At 38.4% G+C, this 23039-nt stretch overlaps 1 protein-coding gene across 3 annotated transcripts in view; it reads right to left on the reverse strand.

Moving 5' to 3' along the window:
- Positions 1-23039, reverse strand: part of LOC106880012 (inactive tyrosine-protein kinase 7) — a 420029-nt gene that overhangs the window by 146935 nt on the left and 250055 nt on the right. For 2 of the 3 annotated variants that reach the window (XM_089352635.1, XM_089352634.1), the window contains exons 3-4: positions 16444-16579; positions 4630-4793 (exon numbers count right to left, since the gene is read on the reverse strand). In XM_089352635.1, the coding sequence (XP_089208761.1) occupies positions 4630-4793; positions 16444-16579 (300 nt within the window). Of the gene's footprint in view, positions 1-4629; positions 4794-4895; positions 5034-16443; positions 16580-23039 lie in introns of those variants that run through there. The other variant, XM_089352637.1, reaches the window with a different exon arrangement.

The following is a 23039-nucleotide window of genomic DNA, read 5'->3' on the forward strand; positions in this document are numbered from 1 at the left end:
GAGAAAGCGAATTTTTTTACTACCCATGTATGACAGCACTTTATGCAAACACACAAACAGACACACACACACACACACACACACACACACACACACACACACACACACACACACACACACACACACGCAAGAACTTGCAACCAGACATCCATACAGATGAACAAACATACCTCGAGGACGCAGTTGTATACAATTTTCTTGTGGACAAGTAAATAGCTTCTGCATACAAAACTTTCCGTCATGTGTTTTGCATGAAAAATATACCATTACTAGAATAAATCTGAATGCGCTGATGTTAATGATTTTCTATGAAACTAAATTTGTTTTTTTAACTGTTTTGCTTTTAGTCAGTTGTAAATCTTCAGACGGATTCCTTTATTCGACGTTAAAATGTCTTACGTTACTTTCAAAGTAAATTAACTCCCGTATCACAAATCACGTTAATAGTTTAATCTGCCAACAGCAGTTCTACTTCAGACGTAAATGTGTAAGCGTGCGCACATGCCTGTGTGCGCGTGTGTTGTGTTGTGTTTGTACCTGTATATTTTAATAGGTACTATTGACTTTAGTAAAATGTTTATAAGGAGAAGGGTGGTGGTGGTGGTGGTGCTTGGCACTCCGTCGCTTACGACGTCGAGGGTTCCAGTTGATCCGATCAACGGAACAGCCTGCTCGTGAAATTAACGTGCAAGTGGCTGAGCACTCCACAGACACATGTACCCTTAGCGTAGTTCTCGGGGACATTCAGCGTGACACCGTGTGACAAGTCTGACCCTTTGAATTACAGACACAACAGAAACAGGGAGTAAGAGTGAGAGAAAGTTGTGGTGAAAGAGTACAGCAGGGTTCATCACCATCCCCTGCCGGAGCATCGTGGAGCTTTGGGTGTTTTCGCTCAATAAACACTCACAACGCCCGGTCTGGGAATCGAAACCGCGATCCTATGACCGCGAGTCCGCTGCCCTAGCCACTGGGCCAGGCCATTTGCGCCTCCACTTGTCAAAGTACATATAATGCATTTAAACTCTCTCTCTCTCTCTCTCTCTCTCTGAAACTTTTAATCTGCTTATATGTACGTATTTCCTACATGTATGTGTTGGTGTAAGCTATGGTATGTCCAAATGTTTCTGTAAAGGTACAGTACTTATTTATTCTAGATTTAATTGAAATACACCTTGAAGCTGAAACCGATGCAGATAATTGCTCACATGCATACATTCATTTACATACGCATGTATATATGCGTATATTCATTTACATTCGCATATATATTCATATATTCGCGTATGTATGTATACACACACACACACACATATATATATATAGAGAGAGAGAGAGAGAGAAAAAGCTAGAGGGAGAGATAGATAAATATGTACATATATACTCATCTATATATGTATATTTACGTATATATCTTCATCTCTCTTTGTCTGTCTGTATGTATATAAGTATGGTAAAAGTTTACATGCGTGTATGTGTATGTATTTGTATATTTCTATATTTCTATATATGAAAATTTACATGCGTGTATGTGTATGTATATTTGTCTGTCTGTATGTATATATGCATGGTAAAAGTTTACACGCGTGTATGTGTATGTATATGAATATAGTTTATGAAGAAAATCTTTATTACTCCAGTCAAAAAATTAGAAGTACACGAATGAAGCGACAAGACGTATCAAAGCACTAGATCGAAGCACACAAACGCACATTACACACACACACACACAAATATATATGTATACACACCCCACCCTCTACGCATATACACACGCAATGTCGAAATGACATTAATGTTAACGACGGTGAGTGTGTTGGGTTTGTTTGAGGAACGTAATTGAAAAGCACTCAAGCAAACAGAATAGATTCTAATTGGTCTTTTGAAGAAAGAAGGAAATCCCTTTGGTAGGCTGCATTGCCGTAAGAAGCTGGGGGAAACTCAATCATCGATTGAATGCCTGATAGGGTTTTCCTCTGAAATCTGATTGGTTAGAAAGTATGAACGACAAGATGGACAAATGTGCATCCGTCTACCTACACACACACACATATAAATGTCTGTGAGCGTGTGTATGCGTTTGTATGTGTGTAAATGCATGTATGCATTATAACTTTAGGTTATATCATAGTAAGATATACAAAGAGTCAAGTATGTATTAGTTTCGGCTGTACTGAAAAATATAGCTTAGTATATAGGCATATAGTTTATCAAAGGCAAACAAACTTCACGACTTCCTAAATAGCTTATCGCACTAGATTCTGTAATTATTCTTTTTTTTTTCTTTTTTTTTTTTGAATTATGAAAATGTTGGCTTTGGGAAACCGATACACTGAGTATAAACATATTTTCTACATCACAGAATTTTTGTCGTCATTGTTTAATCAATTTTTTTTACACGAGGATGATGTTGCCCATAACATGGATAACATACAGAGATATGGATGAAAAAAACTAAAACTCTGATGCTTAAATACACAGCATGAAACCATGGTAATTAATTCGGTTGAATGCAGGACTTTATGTAAGTTTTGATGAAGGATGTGAACACAGAGACAGGCTCCTGAGACAAAGATTAGAGAATGCATCGAGAATGTGCGAATGGAGATTGAATGTAAAACGGTAGGTGGACGGCCAGGGTGAAAGTGGCAAATTGGCGAAGCAGCACAATGCTAGGCTAAAATCTGGAAACAGTTAGTGAAGAAAACTTTTTTCGTCAGATTACTAACGTTTCCCTGACTCAAGTCAGTTAAAGACAGCATGGAACTGAAGGTGAGTCATCTTAATATGATTTCCTTCTTAAACACATGGTCTGTTATTCATAGGGCAGAGGTATAGTTAACTTAATTATACCTGCCCTTGAGTTATTCTAATACGACAGCCATATTCCATTGCAATGGTCAGTGTTTCGCATATCGTTGAAGTGGACAATCAATAATGTTTCAATTAATGATGTTAGTATCTGTATGCTGGTAGCATTAAGCTTTATGATAATCATGCACTGTGTTAAGATACCAATTTTAAACACGCACACACACATCTCTCTTTCTCTCTCTCTCTCTCTCTCTCTCTCTCTCTCTTATATATATATATATATATATATATATATATATATATACGTGCGTTTGCGTGTGTAATTTTGGAATTCGGGAATAAAAGGTAAAGGAAAATAAGTAATTTTGATAGAAAGCTAGCAATTTGGTGGTAAAGGATTAGTTGACTACGTGGACACCAGTACTTAATTGGTATTTTATCGACCCAAAAAAGAGTAGAGGCAAAATCAACTCTGGCGGAATTTGAACTTAGTATGTAAAGACCTGGAAGGAATGCCGCTAAGCAAATTTGCCAAATACGCTAACGATTCTGCCAGCTTGTGCCTTAAAAGTAAAATAAAAAATAATCTAAAAACCATACAAAATCGAATGACCAAAAAATTAACTACTAGATACTGCAAAACATATAATCGGTTAGTACCATCTAATCTACTCTATTTTCATTGTCAATAATGTTTGTCAAATCTTCCAATGGAGTTTAATATTGTGTATCTTCAACATGTGGAGGTGCAATGGCCTAGTGGTTAGGGCAGCGGACTCGCGGTCATGGGATCGCGGTTTCGATTCCCAGACCGGGCGTTGTGAGTGTTTATTGAGCGAAAACACCTAAAGCTCCACGTGGCTCCGGCAGGGGATGGTGGCAAACCCTGCTGTACTCTTTCACCACAACTTTCTCTCACTCTTACTTCCTGTTTCTGTTGTGCCTGTAATTCAAAGGGTCAGCCTTGTCACACTGTGTCACGCTGAATATCCCCGAGAACTACGTTAAGAGTACACGTGTCTGTGGAGTGCTCAGCCACTTGCACGTTAATTTCACGAGCAGGCTGTTCCGTTGATCGGATCAACTGGAACCCTCGACGTCGTAAGCGACGGAGTGCCAACATCTTCAGCATATTTGTAAAGTGGGGTTGCGAGCTGGCAGAATAGTTAGTACGTCGGGCGAAATGCTTAGCGGTATTTCGCCTGCCTTTACGTTCTGAGTTTAAATTCCGCCGAGGTCGACTTCGCCTTTCATCCTTTCGGGATCGATAAATTAATTACCAATTGCGCACTGGGGTCAATCTAATCAACTGGCCTCCTCCCCCAAAATTTCGGGCCTTGTACCTAGAGTAGAAAATAGTTAGCACGTCGGACAAAATGCTTAGCAGCATTTCGCCCGTCTTTACGTCCCGAGTTCAAATTCCGTCGTGATCGACTTCGCCTTTTACCCTTTCGTGGTGAATAAAATAAGTACCAGTTGAACACTGACGTTAATCTAATCGACTTTGCCTCTTCCCCGAAATTTCTAACCTTGCACCAAAATTTGAAACCAATATTTTAGTAAAGGGGCACTATATACCTCAGTAATTGCAAAATGTCATACATTGGTGTAACTCGTAGTGAATGTTGTCATAGTCATAGGTATCCAGTGAAGTAGTATTGAATTTAGATTAAATTCATTTTAGTAAATTGATGTTGTTTATTTTACACCTTTCTTCGAACCAGTTCAAAATGCGGTATGAATTTTCTTTTCAATTATATTAACTATTGAAGTAAAAATTATTTCCGAAACAATAAAACAGTGAAGATCTTTTACCTTCAACATTCAATAAAAATTTCTTCTTCGAATCTCTGGCGCCTGCAATATTTTCTGCACGACATGAGTAGACTCCATTTTCAGACGCAGTCACTTGCGACAATTTCAAACGGCTCTCGTCTTCCATTATTTTTATTCTCTCGTTTTTGTCGGTGTTAAATATCCTGTAAGGAAAACAGTAAAATGAGTTTTTGTAGGTTCGTACAAACATGTAGACATAAAAAATATTCTTTTATATAATATATCAATAGATGAAATTCATTCACGTGTTTTAAATTCGAATATGCAGCGTTTGTCACATTAATTTGCCTTTTTCTGTCTACATTCCACAACATCTTGATGGTTGAGGTAGACTGGTGCCCTGTACAGAAGGATGCCGTCTTCTGAGTTTTAACATGTTTTAAATGATCTGCTAAAATAGCAGCTCGTCTTCAAAAAATAAAACAAGTACATTAGATAATGCAGAGCAGGATATCACACTATGCCTGAAAAATAGATGGGTTAATCAGAGGTGAATGCCACTGACCATAGGCCTGCTTACTCAAAGCTGGGCTGATTCAAAATAACAACAAACAAAAGAAGGTTGGATTTCTAGAAACTGAACTTAAGCAATAGCTGTAATAAACTCAAAATAATTGTGCAATTTTAAGTCAGAGGCAATATATTTTCGGTATTTACACAAATACAATGAGATCTCGAATATAGTGCACCGCCAGCACTATACACATTTTATATCTAAAACCCATATTGCGTTGTATCAGCTTATCTTTTCTGTTTTTTTACAGTAGAATATAATGTTACCCAGTCAAGTTTGATTCTGTTTCGTATTAACTTTCTTATTTTCGATTAAATGTGATATATATATATATAATGTTTTCCACTAAACCCTGGGAAGAGAACTGACAGAAATGGCAAAAAGTAACCGTATTACACACACACATACATACACGGGCACGGATGCACACACACATGTGCATGTTTATATATTTGTCTTGTAAATATGAGTAAGGCTGGATGTATTAATGTATAATCATTTATCTGAGTGTACGTATGTATACACGCACACACAAACGAATATTTTAAGATGTTATTTAAAACCCCACCACTATGAAACACACACGCACACAAATATTTTGCACAAGACAGTGTAACTTTCTACTTTCTTTTGCTACTTCCAGGTTAAACTTCGAAATTTAAGTGAGAATTAATTATTTCACAAGTTGCTGCAATTGTCCGCTTTGCTGACTTTCTGTGTTAATTCTCTTCCCTCTGATATTCCATTGTCCCCAAATATTTATATATTTATTTATTCGCATTTTTCTGATGCAAACAACTCCTTCACCAACAAAAAATATTTTCCTGCATTGAAGCAAAGAAATTAAATTCGATTCTAAACAATTTTACTTTTTTTCCTTCTGAAATATTTCATTCCTTTTTACCCTTGATTTGAAGAATTCCTTAAAATGGATTATTCATCTAAATCTTATCTGTAATTTTTGCGTTGGTTAAGAATTTTAATTAAGAGTAGACGAAAAGGAGAAGCAGGTAAACGTGTTTCGTTGCTTTCCTATTAAAGACATGTCAAGGAAGTCTGTTATGCTTGTTTTCGCTGCTTCTCTCTCTTTTTCTTTTATAATGCATTGGGCATTATCTTACTGAACGGGACTATATTACTGTGTTGTTTCTTTAATTACGTGTCTCTGAAAATATGCCAGCTGGCGCCTTTAATAAGAGCTTAGATCGGATGAAAAAGAACTGAACAAATTTGAAAAGAATTTTCAAGTGCTCTGCGCAATTTCATATCTTCAACGAAACACACAATGTAACATTCGAAACTCCAATGTCTTCGTTACTGAAACAAATCAATGAAACAAGATTTCCCAGCACTTCTAGAAGAACAAGGCTTGGATTCTCTTTTGCTAACACTTTTCTTCTCCACCAGGTCTTAATAAGTAGAGCCTCGGACGTAAAAATATAATGATTATCATCTCATACCCTATCTACTATTAAGAAAAAATTTCAAGCTTTTAAGAAATTCATACAGCATTTTTATTTCATAAGTTTACTCTGAAGAGATTGCAAAAAAAAAAAAGATGTGTTTTTTCGTTGTGATAAGCCAGACAATTATTTACAAGTCTCGCAATGACAGAAAATTTTCTTTAACTCCCCAACTGCAAATGTATACATTATTTTTTCTCTGAAATTTGCTTCGTGCTAGCGATTTATTTAAGCGTCAACTTTTAATAACAAAAGAAGAAATCAAAACCGAACAAAACATTTCCACAGTCCAGAATTTAAGAGAGTTAAAATATTTGACAGCTTCCCCACCCACTTCCTTAACAAATAAGAAAAAGAAAAGAACCAGACAAACAGTAAAAAAAAAAAATGTACAATAAAGTTGATGTCAAGCCAACAAATGGGTATTTGAATGCTAGATTTTTTTTTATTTTATTAGTTCTCGATTGGAGACAGCCATTAGTGTTTAAAATTTCCCGACTGTTTAAATAGTTTATATAACCTTATCACAAGTCCAGCAGTATTTTATCTTATTTTTTAAATCGTGGGACAATTTGTGTTTGGCGCTATGATCATGAGGAACATTGTAATAATCATATTCATCATGTTGTTCTCCCATGATATTATTAACACGATCACCATGGTCATGATCATGATCATGATCATTATCATAATAACAGCCACTGCCACCACCCCAATCACCGCCATCGCTTTCTCGGTCACAACTCTTCCTCTTTTATCATTATGATCATCAACCATTGCATTCACGGACGTGTTTGACAACTTAACTCCATTCTTTCCGATTCTGTTCTTGTGACACCATTTATTGATCGGATGTGTGTGTTAGTGATATTTTGAGTTCGAAGATGTTACCTTGTAATGGGAACAACCTTATTATTAATATCCCAGAAGCTTGGCTGTTGCGTCGAAGAACCAGCACAAGTGAAACTATTTATAGTTTCTATTTCTATTTGCTTTTTTTGTTCTTTATTTTTTTATATTTATCAATGGCCATTAGGTTATCATATGCGACAAATGCCTCTTTAAGTCAGGTGTTTGTGCCAAACTAGCTGAAGGAAAGATTCAGTTTTTCTTTTGCTTGAGAAGAAATTAAAAGGATTTCACAATAGTAACTTAAAACTCTTCATTGTAGTTTGTTGTACTTCACCCTTAATTATTCTTCGGCAACCCGAAATTAAGAAATTTAAAGTAAAAAACATATACAAAAATTCATAAACTCAGATAGACACCCCGGTGTAACCACATATATACATATATAGGAAAGGCTGCATTCCAAAGATTAACTTTCTTCCTCTGGTGCAGAAAATTACTTCCAGCTCTGACAAGTTACAGATCCTCAAAAAATTTCGATCAAACCCACAAAAGAATATTGATTCTATACCTGGGATAACATTGCTGCTACACACACACACACACACACACACACAAACTTAGCATTTAAGGGAAGATCACCCGACAGAATAAGAAACATACATTACAACTTCTTATCCACAGACAAACACTTCGAGCTTCTCTTAGTACATATTGTTCAAATGCGTCCGTTATTCACCAGAATTAGCTATTTCCATGTCACCTCTACCATAGGCAAACTTGATACACCTTTCCCTCGTCCACACCCATCAAGGTGCCTCATTCCCATACATCACACTAACCAGTATGCTCAAATCCGTTTTTCTCATTATGTCAACACTGTAGCATTCCTTATCTCATACCTACTTTTCCAGTAAATGTTGACTTACTTCATGTATGCAAACTGAACATTAAACGTGTTAATGTCAGTATTTTCGACATGTAGAAATCAAGGGCTGTCTCTTCACTCCAATTAAACCATACAAAAATAAAAAATAAAATAGATTCTGTCAGAGTACTCACACACATACACACATATATCTAGAACGGGAGCTGATTTTGTTTAACCTACAGAGGGGTGAATCGAGCTTACATTTTATCATTAGCCCAAAATCTGGTTTAGTCTAGCTTTTCACCATTATTAATACATCTTTTAAATGAGAAGAGCTTGCACCTGGGAAAACAGAAAACCTCTTCTGAAATCATGAAACTTTAATGAAAGTATACTGCATGATGCAAGGATGCAATATACACAGAAAAACCTATTATACACATATAAACGCCCACACATGTACGGGGATTACAAAGCAATCGAGATTGAATACGTAAAGTTGGGTATGTATTAATATGCGTGTGTGTTTGTCTGTGTAAGTATGTATACACGGACGCACAGAGCAAGTGAGGCATTATAGTTGCACATACATATATATTCATACACACTCATAAATAACACACACATATAATATAGATGGGGATGTACTTGCATAGAGAGTGACTTGATCTGAGATCGTGCGCTGAAACAAAAGCAATTGCAAATATAAATGGTTATATATATATATATATATATATATATATATATATATATATATATATATATATATATATATATATATAGCAATAATTGGGTACCCTCCCAGCAGTATACTGGATAGATACTATCCCTTAGTGAGTTGAACCCCCAATCCCTAACTCTCTCACGCTATATATATATATATATTTATATATCAGTCATTTGACTGCAGCCATGCTGGAGCACTGCCTTTTAATCGAAGAAATCTACTCCACGACTTATTCTTTGTAAGCCCGGTACTTTTTCTATCGGTCTCTTTTGTCGAACCGCTAGATTACGGGGACATAAACACAACACCATCGGTTGTCAAGCGATGGTTGGGGGACAAGCATAGACACAAAGACACACACGCGTAAATATATATATATATATATATATATATATATATATATATATATATATATATATATATATATACGACGGGCTTCTTTCAATTTTTGTCTACCAAATCCACTCACAAGACTTCGGTCGGCCCGGGACTATAATAGCAGACACTCGCCCAAGGTGTGTGTGTGTGTGTGTGTGTGTGTGTGTGTGTGTGTGTGTGTGTGTATGCCTGTGTGCATAAGCTCCTTATTTAAGCACTGTTTATATATTTATAAGTCTCGTCATTACTTTATATTTGATTCAAACCCTAAAACTGAATGTACCGCCATCTACATACTGAATCGGAAATAATCCTAGCCTCTAAACAAAGTTTTTTTTTTTTTTTAAATGAAGATAAAATTCAATAATTCATAAATTGTGAGTGAGGAAGCGGCAGTAAATTTACTTTAATTATTTAGGTATTTCATTTCCTTTTTTTTTTTTTACACCCAAGCTTCCTTCTGTTAAGACTTTAAATAGTAATCATGCTGCAATTACTGAGATTCAGTGAAGTAAGAATTATTTGCGCCTTTGCTGTTTCAACATCATTGCATCTCTTCGGGAAACGCTACCCACGGAGGCAAGAATTGTGGACAAGAGCAAAGAATTTAGTAAACGAATCATCTCATGATGCGTTGTTTGCCAATTTGATAATAAACCGCTATGAACAGTGATGCACATAGGACACCTACGTTTCAAAATACCCCTACATTACTGAATCAATTATTTCGTTTGCCGTTACTTTCTGAGTTCAAATTCCGCCGAGGTCCACTTTGCCTTTCATCGATAAACTAAGTACCAGTCGACTGGCCCCCTCCCCTAAAATTTTAAGGCCTTGTACCTTGATTAGAAACAAGATTATAATAATATTAATAATGGCTTCAAATTTTGCCACAAGGGCAGCAATTTTTGAAGAGAGGATAAGTCAATTACATCAACCCAGTGTTCAAATGGTACTTATTTTATCGACCCCAAAAGGATGAAAGGTAAAGTCGACCTCAGCAGAATTCGAACTCGGAACGTAGCGACGAGCGAAATAGCACTAGGCATTTCGTCCAGCACGCTAACGATTCTGCCAACTCGCCACCTTAATTATAATGATAACGGTTTCAAATTTTGCCATACGGATTGCAATTTTGGAGGAGATTGGGAGTCGATTACATCGACCCCCCAGTGTTCAACTGGTATTTATTTTAATAATGCTTTCAAATCTTGGCACAAGGTCAGCAATTTCGTGGTTGAGGAAACCGATTACATCGACTCCAATGTGCAAATGGTAATCGCTTTATCGACTCTGAAAAGATGAAAGGCAACATCAACCTCGGCAGAATTTGAACTCAGAACGTAAAGACGGACGAAATGCCGCAAAGCATTTTACCCGGCGTGCTAACGGTTCTGCCAAATCGCAACCTTAACAACACGCCAAAATATTGATAACGTTTAAAAATAAGCTGAACTTTAAAGGTTGTCTATGCATTAGAAACGTACAGAAGAAAGGGGTATAAATATTGCACTCGTCAATCTACCATCGATAAAATACACGTTAGTCAGAATCAACGTTGACTTCAGTTGATTTTACGGTTCCTTCACAATTATGCGGTTCCTTGCTAAAAGGTTTGTTCAGGAAAGGAACATTTTAACAAGTCACAATCGCTACTGCGATAATGATTTTACTTCACTTTCAAAGTACACCTGTCATAATACATTACCCCCACCTGCATATACATTTCATTATAAGTATATGTGTACGCGCTTGTATGTATATGTGGTTGTGCATGTATGTGGTTGTACATGTGGTTGTATATGTATATATACATAATTGTGTGCGCGTTTATATATATATTATAGTATAGATATATATTATAGTATAGATATATGATCTGTGTGTGTGTGTGTGTGCGTGCGTAAGAGGAGAGCCAGAGAAAGTATTTGCTAGTCAAAGCGTTTAACTTTTATTCATTTGTGTGTGCGGGTGTAGTATGTGTGTGTCTAGAATGTGTGTATGTGTGTATATGCGTCTCTGTGTGTGTTTGTGTGTGTGTGTGTGAGAGAGAGAGAGAGAGAGAGTGCGGGAGTGTATGTTATTGGAACTGAATTATTTTTTATCTCCACTGCAATCACAAATGCATGCATACATATATCTATAAATATATAAATAGCTGCATACGCACACACATTCACACACACACACACACACACACACACACACACACATATATATATATATATATATATATATATATATATATATATATATATATATATGAATATATGCATACGTTTGTATATATATATATATTATATATAAATATATATAATACACACAGAGTAAATATATTTGCAATATATTTCATATACTTATATATATCAGAGGGAAGATTTTTCATGTGCGTGCGCGCATGTGTGTGTCTGTGTGTGTGTGTCTGTGTGTGTGTGTGTGTGTGTGTGTGTGTGTGTGTGTGTGTGTGTGTGTGTAATATTTAAAATTCTCAAAATCGTCTAGAGATACAACATCAAGTAGATACTCAACTGTTTGAAATATTTGCCAAAAGAGCTAGCAACTTAAACGTACTTGTTAGAATAAGTTGTTTTTTTTAATTCATACATACATGCATGCATACATACACATGTATGTGTGTGTGTGGGTATGTGTGTATATATGTGTGTAAAAACTGGCATAGAGTATAATTTCAAGTACACCAGTAGTTTAGTTGCCAGATATATTTGCCAAAATGATCATCAAAGTTGAAGAACTATCATATTAAGGAATTGTTGATGATATAACATGTAACTATGTGAAACGATCGGGCTGTTTTCAAAAGCTTTATAACAGATTATAAGAAAATATCTATTTATATCGAATTTATTCTCGATAGACATATAATCATATAAAGTTATGATAATTATTGATATAGAATATAATCGATATTGCCTTGATGAAAACATACTCATATTTCTGTAGTATTTGATTCAAATCTTAGTTGATGATGAGTCATTATTATAATGGAACTTTACAGTAGCAACTAATTAACGAAATAATTCCAAAATAAAAAAACGACCTTCTGACTTCAGCTATCAGGATATTGTATATAGAAATCTGCTGATGAGAATTAACTGCCACACCACAATTATTTTAGAAATATTTCCAGACAAGTCGTATATTATGAGACACACACACATACATACATACATATATATTCTTTAATATTTACTCGTCGGGGTTTCAATTTCCACCGATGTCGACTATGTTTTTCATCCATTAGAGGGTTGGTAAAATAAGGACCAGTTGAGCACTGGGGTTGATGTAATCGACTTGCTCGCTCCTCCGAAATTGCTGGCCTTGCGCCAAAATTCGAAACGCATATTGACTCGTCGGTAGTATAGCGGTAAGTATAGCCAACTGTCAAGCAGGACACCGGTGTTCTATTTCCTACCAGAGAGTTGTGCGTACTTTTTACGGTCGCTAGCGTGGCAGTGTGGTAAGAACCGCATAGTCTCGACTTCAGTCTCAATGTGAGGCATCTCGGGCAAGTGTTTTCTACTCTATCTACGAGCTGACCAAAGTCTTTTGAATGGATTCTGCAGACGGAAACTGATTGAAGGCTGTCGCATGCATGCATATACATACATACATACATACATACATACATATATATATATATATATATATATATATATATATATATATATATATGTGTGTGTGTGTGTGTATGTATATATATATATATATATATGCGTGCGTTTATGTGTTTGCGCTTGTTCCCACCGTCGCATAGCAAAAGAGATCGATGAAGTACTAGTCATAGAAAAAATAGTATAATTGATTTGTTCGACTAAATCCATTAAGGAGGTGCTCCTGCCCCAGCATGGCCGCAATAGTATAACTGAAACAAGTAAAAGATAAAAGAAAGATTTGATGCTTAGTGTCATCACTAGATTGCGAGTTTTCTACTAGAGTGGCTCTATTTTCCTTACGTGCCAATCATCTTTGAAACTTTATTTCGTTCCTTGGATCTAGTACAAGTTTCTTAGCTCACCTTTATCACGACTCATTCTCCCACCGAGCCTAAGACTTGTTTGTACTCTCTCTTTACCTCTCTCTCCCTATCCACCCTCTCTCTCTCTCTCTCTCTCTCTCTCTCTCTCTCTCTCTCTCTCGCTGAGTCACACAGTACCTCGCTCCTTCCATCACCTATCATTTTGTGAATTCTATACTATTTTATTTTACCCTTAATCTCACTCTTTCATATCCGTCGCTCCTCACCTATTCCAATTCGAAACCACTACCGATTATCACCAACAAACAGGTATGTTTTTGTTCCGTTTCGTTTTGTGTCATGTTTTTTCCTTTTTTTTTCCGTGCTTCATATCTAACAGATTTGCTATTTTTCGTGAGAGAAGTTGTTTATGTCTGATATATAAAACAATATGGTCCTATGACCTTCTGTACAACCTATGGTGTTTACCAAAGTAGTAGGTTGTTGCTGCAAGACGGATAACATCAAATACTTGGCAATGCAGTATTAATCAAAGAGTTTCTGAACGAAAAAAAATCTATGTACAAACCTTCACCATATATTCAATTATTCAATTGAATACGTTCGTGTTTGTGTGCGTGCATATGTGTATGCATACGTGCTTACATTTATTTGCGTGTGTGCGTGTATAAGTGTGTACGCATACACACGCATATTTATAGACAAACACACATATACATGTAAGTATGTATATATACATGCATAAACATATATATATATATATATATGTGTGTGTGTGTGTGTGTGTGTGTGTGTGTGTGTGTGTGTACATATATCGATACACAAACTCACACAGATACCAATATACATATACATTTCGATATATACACACACACATACATATATATATATATATATATATATATATATATATATATATATATATATATATATATATATATATATATATATATATATATTTATATATATATATATAATTTCATCTAAGATTTCAATGGACCCAATATTAAATGTCTGCAAATAAATATCGTTTACAAATTTATATCTCTCTCTGAAGTTCACGTCTGAGTGGGTGTATATCTATACACTAATGTGCGTGTATGTGTACAGAAACTGATTCATATACAAATCACCTCGCTTCCTGCCTCAGGTAATTTCAATTCTTACAGGGAATACTTAATGATATATAGCCACAAAGAAAATCTGAATCTCTTAAGGCCTTATATTCAAATAAAGGGGTTCAGGGATAAATATCCAGGCTACTTTCATTGAAACCATTGATGGCTTTTAGTCGCGCTGGAGTCATCTATATGAAAGCCATACTATCTGATATACCTCTCAAATAAATTAAAGATCGGTATGAACAGCTAATATTGATGCTAGTGTTGTTATTTTTGTTGATCTTGTGAAGCTCTGGCTACTGCTGTTACGAGATATGCATATAATTTTGTAATGGACCCTGCAAAACTAGAATTCCCCGGCAATTTAGATTTCCAATTAGGACAGAAGGTTGTTGAAGGGTTACAAAAAGGCCACATCAACAGCTTAGGCAGCACTTTCCAAAGAATATGGGAGACATCGAAGTTTATCTTCGACTGACGGGTGCTCGCAGACAGGTTTAGAAGATCTAGACGATAGATAGAGTGATCCGTGTATAAAGGGGTCGGATATGTAGTTTCTCAAGCTTGTTTTGGGTGTTTTCTTTGGTGAAACTTTGAGCTCGTTCAATGTTTTTACCAGTTTTACTTCACACCGCTCTGAAGGACACATACTATGCACATATTTCATAACCATTTGAAATGCATGTCGCCAACTAAATTAAAAGATATCATATAAGAATAAATAATAAGATTTTAGTCGTCTTACTGAGTATTTTCACTCTTGTACCGAGTACATCTCTGTGAGTTTTGAATATGTCCAGAATATGTTCAGTATTTTGTTTGCTTTTGCATTTTCTGTGGTGCTCCAATTTACTGTGTTCCGCATATTTCTTAATCTTGAGATTTTATTTACGAAACTTATCTGCAAGTGTTTTACTGATTCATAATCCGCCTATTATAATAGGGACTATCTCTGTTTACAGTCGTCACATCCTGGTTATCTCAGTTTTCATATCTATTTCAGTAAGGAAGTTTTTTTCCTTTTAAGGATTCGTTGACAATAATATCTGACCTACCAGTCGTAATCTGTTTAGAGTGGCATGTGCTATAGTATGGTCAATGTTTCTTACCCTGAGATCTTAGTACCACCAATCAATTTTGGGCTGGTATCTTCGTAATGTAGGCATAGATTTCAGTGTATGACAGTTCCGTTTCTATAATTGCCGTAGACGTACACTTTCTTGGCAACCAGTGACAATTTGGTTAACCGTTTTTCCCCAACCTCCACATACTCTGTGGCAATATAATGCATTTCACTAGTTGTGTTTTTTGCTAGGAAAAATTTGATATTATGCTACGAGAGAATCATTCAGTTTCAGCTTGAGCCTGGCATTTCATAAGTCTGCGCTGCAATTTTTCTTTGTCTGATTCCACTTGGTACACTTTTGTTAGATATTAGTCATGCAGAGGCTATTCTAGCCATAGCTTTAGTATAGAATTCTATGGCCCCATTCTCAGATTAGTTCCTAACATTTTCACAAATTCTGTAATTGTTTCTCTTTTCTCTTCACAACAATCTATATTTTACTTCAGCCAGATCTGTTTCAATAGACGTTAAACAGATTTTTGTTCAGTGCGTGTTTGTAGTTGTTTGCATTAACTTTCTATTATTCTGTAATAGATATATTTTTAATCCTACAAAGTGGATTTGTATGAAGTTATCGAACTGGAATCCCAAATTTCCATTACTATTTCAAACTTCTTCATGAAAGCTACATCTCTTGTGACCTTTTGAAAAGCATAAACATTACAGTTTCCTTAAATCCCACTACGAACTTCAGAATTCGTCTCTATGCTATAAAGAAAAAAGAAAACGAAAAGAATCATTATTTACCTGAATTTGTTTCTGTACCATAATATTGATGGTACTGGGTTTCCTTGAATGACACACCGCAGAATAACGTCTGATCCTGCTTTAATTTGATTTCGTGCTGGACGTTTCAGAATCACATTTGCTGTCTCATTGATCCCTGTAAATAGAAATCAAGACGAAAAGACTATAAAAGGTAGCCATTTAAACGGTTCATAGCGCGCGGGTGAAAAGAATATATGTCAATCACAATGGTACTTTTGTGCAAAGTGAATTTGCTATAACAAATAGACTACAAAGTACTTACTTATAGAGATGATGGATTTAAAGTATTGTTTATTTACAAGGAGACAAAAAACATTTTGTCAGGGACCACGACTGATAAACAGAGCATATATTCTATTAGCAAAAAGCAATGGCAACAATGTAATATATACAATTTATTATTCTGTGACATTCAGGTGAGAAATAACACCTGTAAGACGACGGAGTAGTATTACGCTTGTAATATTATTGAGGACAACACCGCGGGGGATTGGCTGATTCAGCAGAGCCTAGAACAACATGCCTGTTGTATCGTGATCTAATCCCGGTGAGGTCGATTTTTCTCTTCATTTCGCGGTCGATAAAATATCTGTCAATTGTTACTGTTGTTATCAAGCTCCAGATTAGCTCCAATTAATGAGCTCTACAACCAATGGCATACCAGCCATGATCATTCCGTATCTGTGTATATCTGTAGGTACATACATAGCTAAGTGGCTAAGAAGCTAGTTTCGTAACGACGTGATTCTGAGTTTAAACCCATCACTCAACACATTAGGCAAGTGTTTTCTACCGTAACCTCGGCTGGGCAACACTTTATGGGTAGAATTTTGGTTGACAGAAAGTATACAGACATCCCTCATGTGTTTGTTTATGTGCATATACATAGGTTTTTAATACCGTAGAAAAGAGCGCCCTTCACAACATCAATTAAATTAGTTACTCTATAAAAAAAATATCTATAGAATGAATACCATTTAAAATAACTTCCATTTTTTAAACTGCAAGATGAGGATTCAGGAAGGATCAGCTGCTTTTTATAGCAGATAGAGCTATCACAAAGAGCTTGGTGTTCGTGCAAAGAAATCGTGTGATGGTAGATCAGATATTTTGCTTATCTGGTTTTTGCTCCTTTACTTTTGAGTCAACAGGAATTATTCTGTCCTATTGTTAGTTTGTATCTCCGAGCAACAGCCAGAAATTCATTTTGGGTTTATTGTTACAAAACATAACCTCCCCATTTTTTATGAATTTTCCCTCAAAAATCAATTAAATGTTCTTGAATTGTTACTCGATTCTATATTTCACTTAACTTTTCTCGTGTAGCAATGCAAACGTTGTGACTTTGAAAATCGGAACTTGGACACCAATTAACTAACAATAAATACAAATACTACCCGAAGACTGAACCGATGACACTAGAAATACATCGAAAAGTACATCTTCAAATAATAGAAAAATAAAGCAGAAACAATGCTATAGAATACTTAACTTCAAGTAGCATTCAATATTCACGTTATATTTGAAAAGATTCATTACAGATGATGAGATAAACAATACAATACAGAATACTAAACTTTAAATAAATTAGAAACTTCGCTCAGAGCTTTATGTTGAAGCAAAGAATAATTACTCTTATTTATTCCCTGAAGAGTTGAAAGGACATGAAATGCTGGATTTCATAGACTAACGTCAGTATAATAGCTTCTATACGTTTCTATGTTTTTGAAAATAAATGTGCAGACATGATACTGTGATAAGCAGTTTGTTTCCCAACCACATGGTTCCGGGTTCAGACCTACTAGATGGCAACTAGGACAAGTGTCTTCTACTATAGCACAGGGCCAACTAAAGGTTTGTAAGTGCATTTAGTTGACACAAACTGGAAGGAGTCCCTTGTATATAAACCTGTGTGCGCGTGATTGTGTATGTGCCCCATCACCGCCTGTTGGTTTGTTTATGTACTGGTATCCTAGCAGTTTAATATAAGGGACCAATAGGATAAATAATAGGTTTTTTTAAAACATTAAGTACTGGAGTCAATTCGTTCAACTAAAACCCTTCAAGGCGGTGCCGAATGAATGGCCGCAATCCGATGACGGAAACAAGTAAAATATGATATACAGTTTTATCACTATATATTATTATGTACATCTGATTCTCACTTTTACATAAGCACGCATGAAGGTGTGTGTGTGTGTGTGTGTGTGTGTGTGTGCGAGCGGTGCTATGTGTAGGTGTAGTAATAACGTTTGGTAAGCAGTTCAGATTCTTTAATGTTGCCATCAAAGTGTCATTACTGATGAAATTTTCCCGCAACAGTAGAGGACGGTAACATGTATCAAATATTTTCTGAAAATACGATGGAGAGATATAATAATAATATCTACATGAGAATGGTAGAAAGTGGAGAAAGAGGAAAAGGAAAGATATAGATTTCCTTAACTGGAAACATGTCTTAACACACATGCATTTTGCAAGCTTTATAATCTCTTGAATCTCATCTTACAATTTTATTGCACATCTGAAGAAAAGAAGCATATAATGGTTATATGCTTGTAGGTCCGTATAATTGTTTGCGTATATGTTGTAGATCGACTTGTGTGAAAATAGTCACACATACATGCGCACGTACGCAAACACATGCATGCACACATGACACATGTGAGTGAGTGTGTGTGTGTGTGTGCGCGTGTACGTTTGTGTGTTGTTTATACATATATGCCTCTCTTTCTTGCCCCAGTCTTTTTCTTTTCGTGCGTGTATATGTATGTATGTATATATATATATATATATATATATATATAATACAAAAAATATATATGCATGTATACACACATATATGTATATACTTTCATCTACATGTGTATATAGATGCATATCAGGGTACAGGACGTTAGAACAATGAACTACAGACAACGGAACGAACACATAGGAAAACAGAAAGCCACGTGGAATTATTCATCAGCTGCCTCTATTCTAACTCGACGTTTCGAAGATAAGGCAGGACGTACTCTAGAGAGAGAGAGAGAGAGAGAGAGAGAGAGACAGACAGACAGATAGATAAATAGATAGATAGATAGATAGATAGATAGATAGGTTTCTTTATTAGCCACACAGGGCTCAACACAGAGGGGACAAAATACAAATGTAGAGTTTTTCTTTTCGAGGGGGTCGAAAACAAAGCAGAAAAAAAACAAAAGTGGGGACAACGATGAAAAAAAAAAAAAAAAAAAAAAAAAAAAAACATCGCAAAACGTTTGGGGTATTTACAAAAAATACGAAAAATACAAAAAATTCCCAATAAATGGGGAGGTTATCCGTGGAAAGAAAAACCTACGAAAAGACCACGGTAACCTCGGTCTTTAGCGTCACAGTTTGTTAAATAAAATTTCTCTGTTTACAAAATTTTAAAACGTTTTATAGAATCATGGTCAAGGTGGCTTCGTCATTTATACGTGCCATTCTTGCTACATGTATCCATCTTTTTTCGAAACATTTGCTAGACAACACTTGCCTCTCTACTCTCACCTTCCTTTTCAAGTGATACTTGAAAAAGTTGATGAGAGATTGACCAGAGAGGAAAGTATTTGTCTCTAATCCTTTCAGACGCGTCCACCAGATGCATTCTTTGGCCATAGCCACAAGTACGATAAATACAGCTCTTCCTTCCCGTTTAAAGGAAGGAGGCGTGACGATATTGACGATAGACTCGGTTGATAAACCGACTCGTCCCACACGCGACAGCAGTCGTTCGACATAAGCCCACAGCCCCGAAATGGTTGGACACCGCACGAGTGCGTGCAGAACGGTTTCATCGCTCTGACCGCATCTCGGGCAGGTCGGCCCCACATTTCGCGAGCCGTGTCTATAGAGCTTATCCCGAACGGGTAGCGCCTCTCGGTAACACTGCCAGGCCAGGGATCTCTGGAAGTTGTCCATAGGTCCCGGCCCGAAAGTCGTCCTGAACAGGCGGGTCAGGTATTCCTCGTCGACGCCCAGGTTCGCCCCGAGATCGTCGTCGTACCTGCCCTCCACTAATCCCCTATAGAATGACTTCGTTGTGATACAGCCGCTCAAGGTCGACCCGGGACGGCAAAGTTGTTGCAGAGCAACGCGACACTCACGGTGCCATTCGCCATTCCTCGGCCTCTTTTTGATCCACGACTGCAGCTCGGTCATGGAGACGAGCTGCGGGAAAGCGCGTCGCACAAACGGCGACCACACCTGCTCACCGTCGTCTACGTAGAGCCGGAGATGTCGCAGTCTCAGCGCATGTCTGCGCATCATCAACCACGGCATGCCCAGCCCTCCTTTCAGCGGGTGTTGGCAACAAACGGATCGCCTCACCATCGGAACGCTTCCTTTCCACAAAAAGCGGAAGAGGATGCGCTCCATTTCGGTGATGGCGCGATCGGGACAAGGCACGACGGTCAGGCGGTATTCGATGACGGACGCGATGTACGCGTTCGCCACCTCCGCCCGACCTTTTAGGGACAGCTTCCTCTCGGACCATTGCCGGCAGAGAGTGGCCACCCTACTCGTTATCTCGTCCCAGTTCTTCTCCGTTTGCAGGTCCGGACCGAACCAGACTCCGAGCAACTTGACCGGACCGTCCGTCCAGCGTCCCACTACTGAGGCGCTGCCGGACGGTATGGGCTTGCTTCTCCAGGTGCCGAGCAGCAAACCCACCGACTTATCCCGGTTGATTTTCGCTCCCGTCACCGCTTCGTAGTCTTTCAGCGTCTCGCCGACAAGCTCGATGTGCTCGTGGCTAGACGCTATGACGGTGACGTCGTCCGCGTATGCCGACACGCTCGTCCCGCACCCCAGTTCTCGCGGGATGCCCCTCAGCGTCGCCAGCTTCCGCAGTAGTGGCTCGAGAGTCAATACGTACAGGAGCGGCGACAGGGGGCATCCCTGACGAACCGAACGTGCAATGTCGAAGGGTCCCGATAGACGTCCATTGACGCGAACAACCGAACGGATGCCTGTGTACAAGGCAGCCATCCAGCCGCGGAAAACGGGACCGAAGCCGGCCGCTTCGAGGACGGCCTCCAAGTATCGATGGTCTACCCTATCGAAAGCTTTCGATTGATCCAAATTGATCAGGGCCCCACCCATGCCAGGTTCCTTAACTACCCTCTCTATGATGTAGCGCATCAGATGGAGGTTGTCATGGATGCTCCGGCCCGGCACGGCGCACGTCTGCTCCGTGCCGACCAGTTTCTCGATGACAAACGCCAACCGCTTGGCTAACACCTTGGCCAAAATTTTCATGTCTGCATTGAGCAGAGTGATGGGCCTAAAGTTATCTATGGCGTCCCCCTTGTTTGGATCTTTCTTCAGCAGCGTTACCGCTCCTCGGCTCACAAAACCGGGAATGCTCCCGTTCTGCTGCCAGTTGCAGTACACGACCGCCAAGACTTCTCCAAACAAGTCTGGCATACAGTTGTAAAGCTCGTAGGGCAGACCATCCAAACCCGGAGATTTGTCCGTCGAGCAACCCGCCATCGCGTCCCTCACCTCCTCCGCCGTGATGACCCCTTCGCAGCACTCCGCCTCTCTTGCCGAGAGTCGTGGCAAGCTGTGCAGGTAGGCACTAAAGTCCACCCTGCCTTCTCGCTCGCCACTCCTCCCGAACAGTCGGGCAAAATGCCGCTGAAACGCCTCGCACATCTTGCTCGGCTCGAGCAATTCGCGCCCCTGTTCGTCTACCAGAGACCGGATGGTGGCTCTGTTACCCCGCTGCGCCTCCGCCACCCGGGCCTCTCGTGCGGCTCCAACACCTTCATTCCTCAGAGCACGCATCCTTGCCCTGACAGCACACCCTTCGTGTTTAGCATTGAAGTGTTGGTCGAGGGCCAACCTCGCCGCTAAAACGTCGGATGCGATGCCACTTCGCAATGCCTCTTCTAACTTTATCACTAGCTCCCCCTCTTCTCTGTTCCTCTCTACAGCTAGTGCCCTGCTATACCTTATTGCTTCCGCCCTCACTGCTCTCTTGAGGGCAAACCACCATTTGTTGTTGACGATGGCTCCCGTCAAAGCCCTCTTTACTAACGTGCTAATCCGGTCTCTGAAAACCTGTCTCGACGGGAAAGACGCGTTTAGTTTCCAGTAACCGGGACCCTGCCTATGTGCCTTATCTAAGTCTAGCGTACACGTCACAAGTTTGTGATCCGTGTAGCTGACTATGTGGAACTGTGGACATCCTAAACTATCTCTATCTCTTGTCCTACACACTATCCTATCTAGATACGATCTCGACGACCCAATGCGGTTGCTCCAAGTCCACGTTGGCACATTTGGGTGGTCGAGTCGGTACCTGTCAGACAACTGGAAGCGTCTGAGCAGGTCTATGAGGCCTTTGCATCCCCTTCTACTTTTGTCACTCCCCACGTAGTCTAGATGCGTGTCCAAGGTAGCATTCCAATCCCCCACTAAAAGTAAGGGACGAGACGTTCCCAGGAATACTTCTAGACGTCGAAAGAAGTCTGACCGACCTGTTAAAGGAGGCACATAAACTGCCAGCAACCGAAAAGCGCCTCCATCGCTGCCGTCCACATCTAGGA

The sequence above is a fragment of the Octopus bimaculoides genome, chromosome 5 (genome assembly GCF_046866305.1).
Source record: "Octopus bimaculoides isolate indiv1 chromosome 5, ASM4686630v1, whole genome shotgun sequence".
In the NCBI taxonomy this organism is placed as follows: Eukaryota; Metazoa; Mollusca; class Cephalopoda; order Octopoda; family Octopodidae; genus Octopus; species Octopus bimaculoides.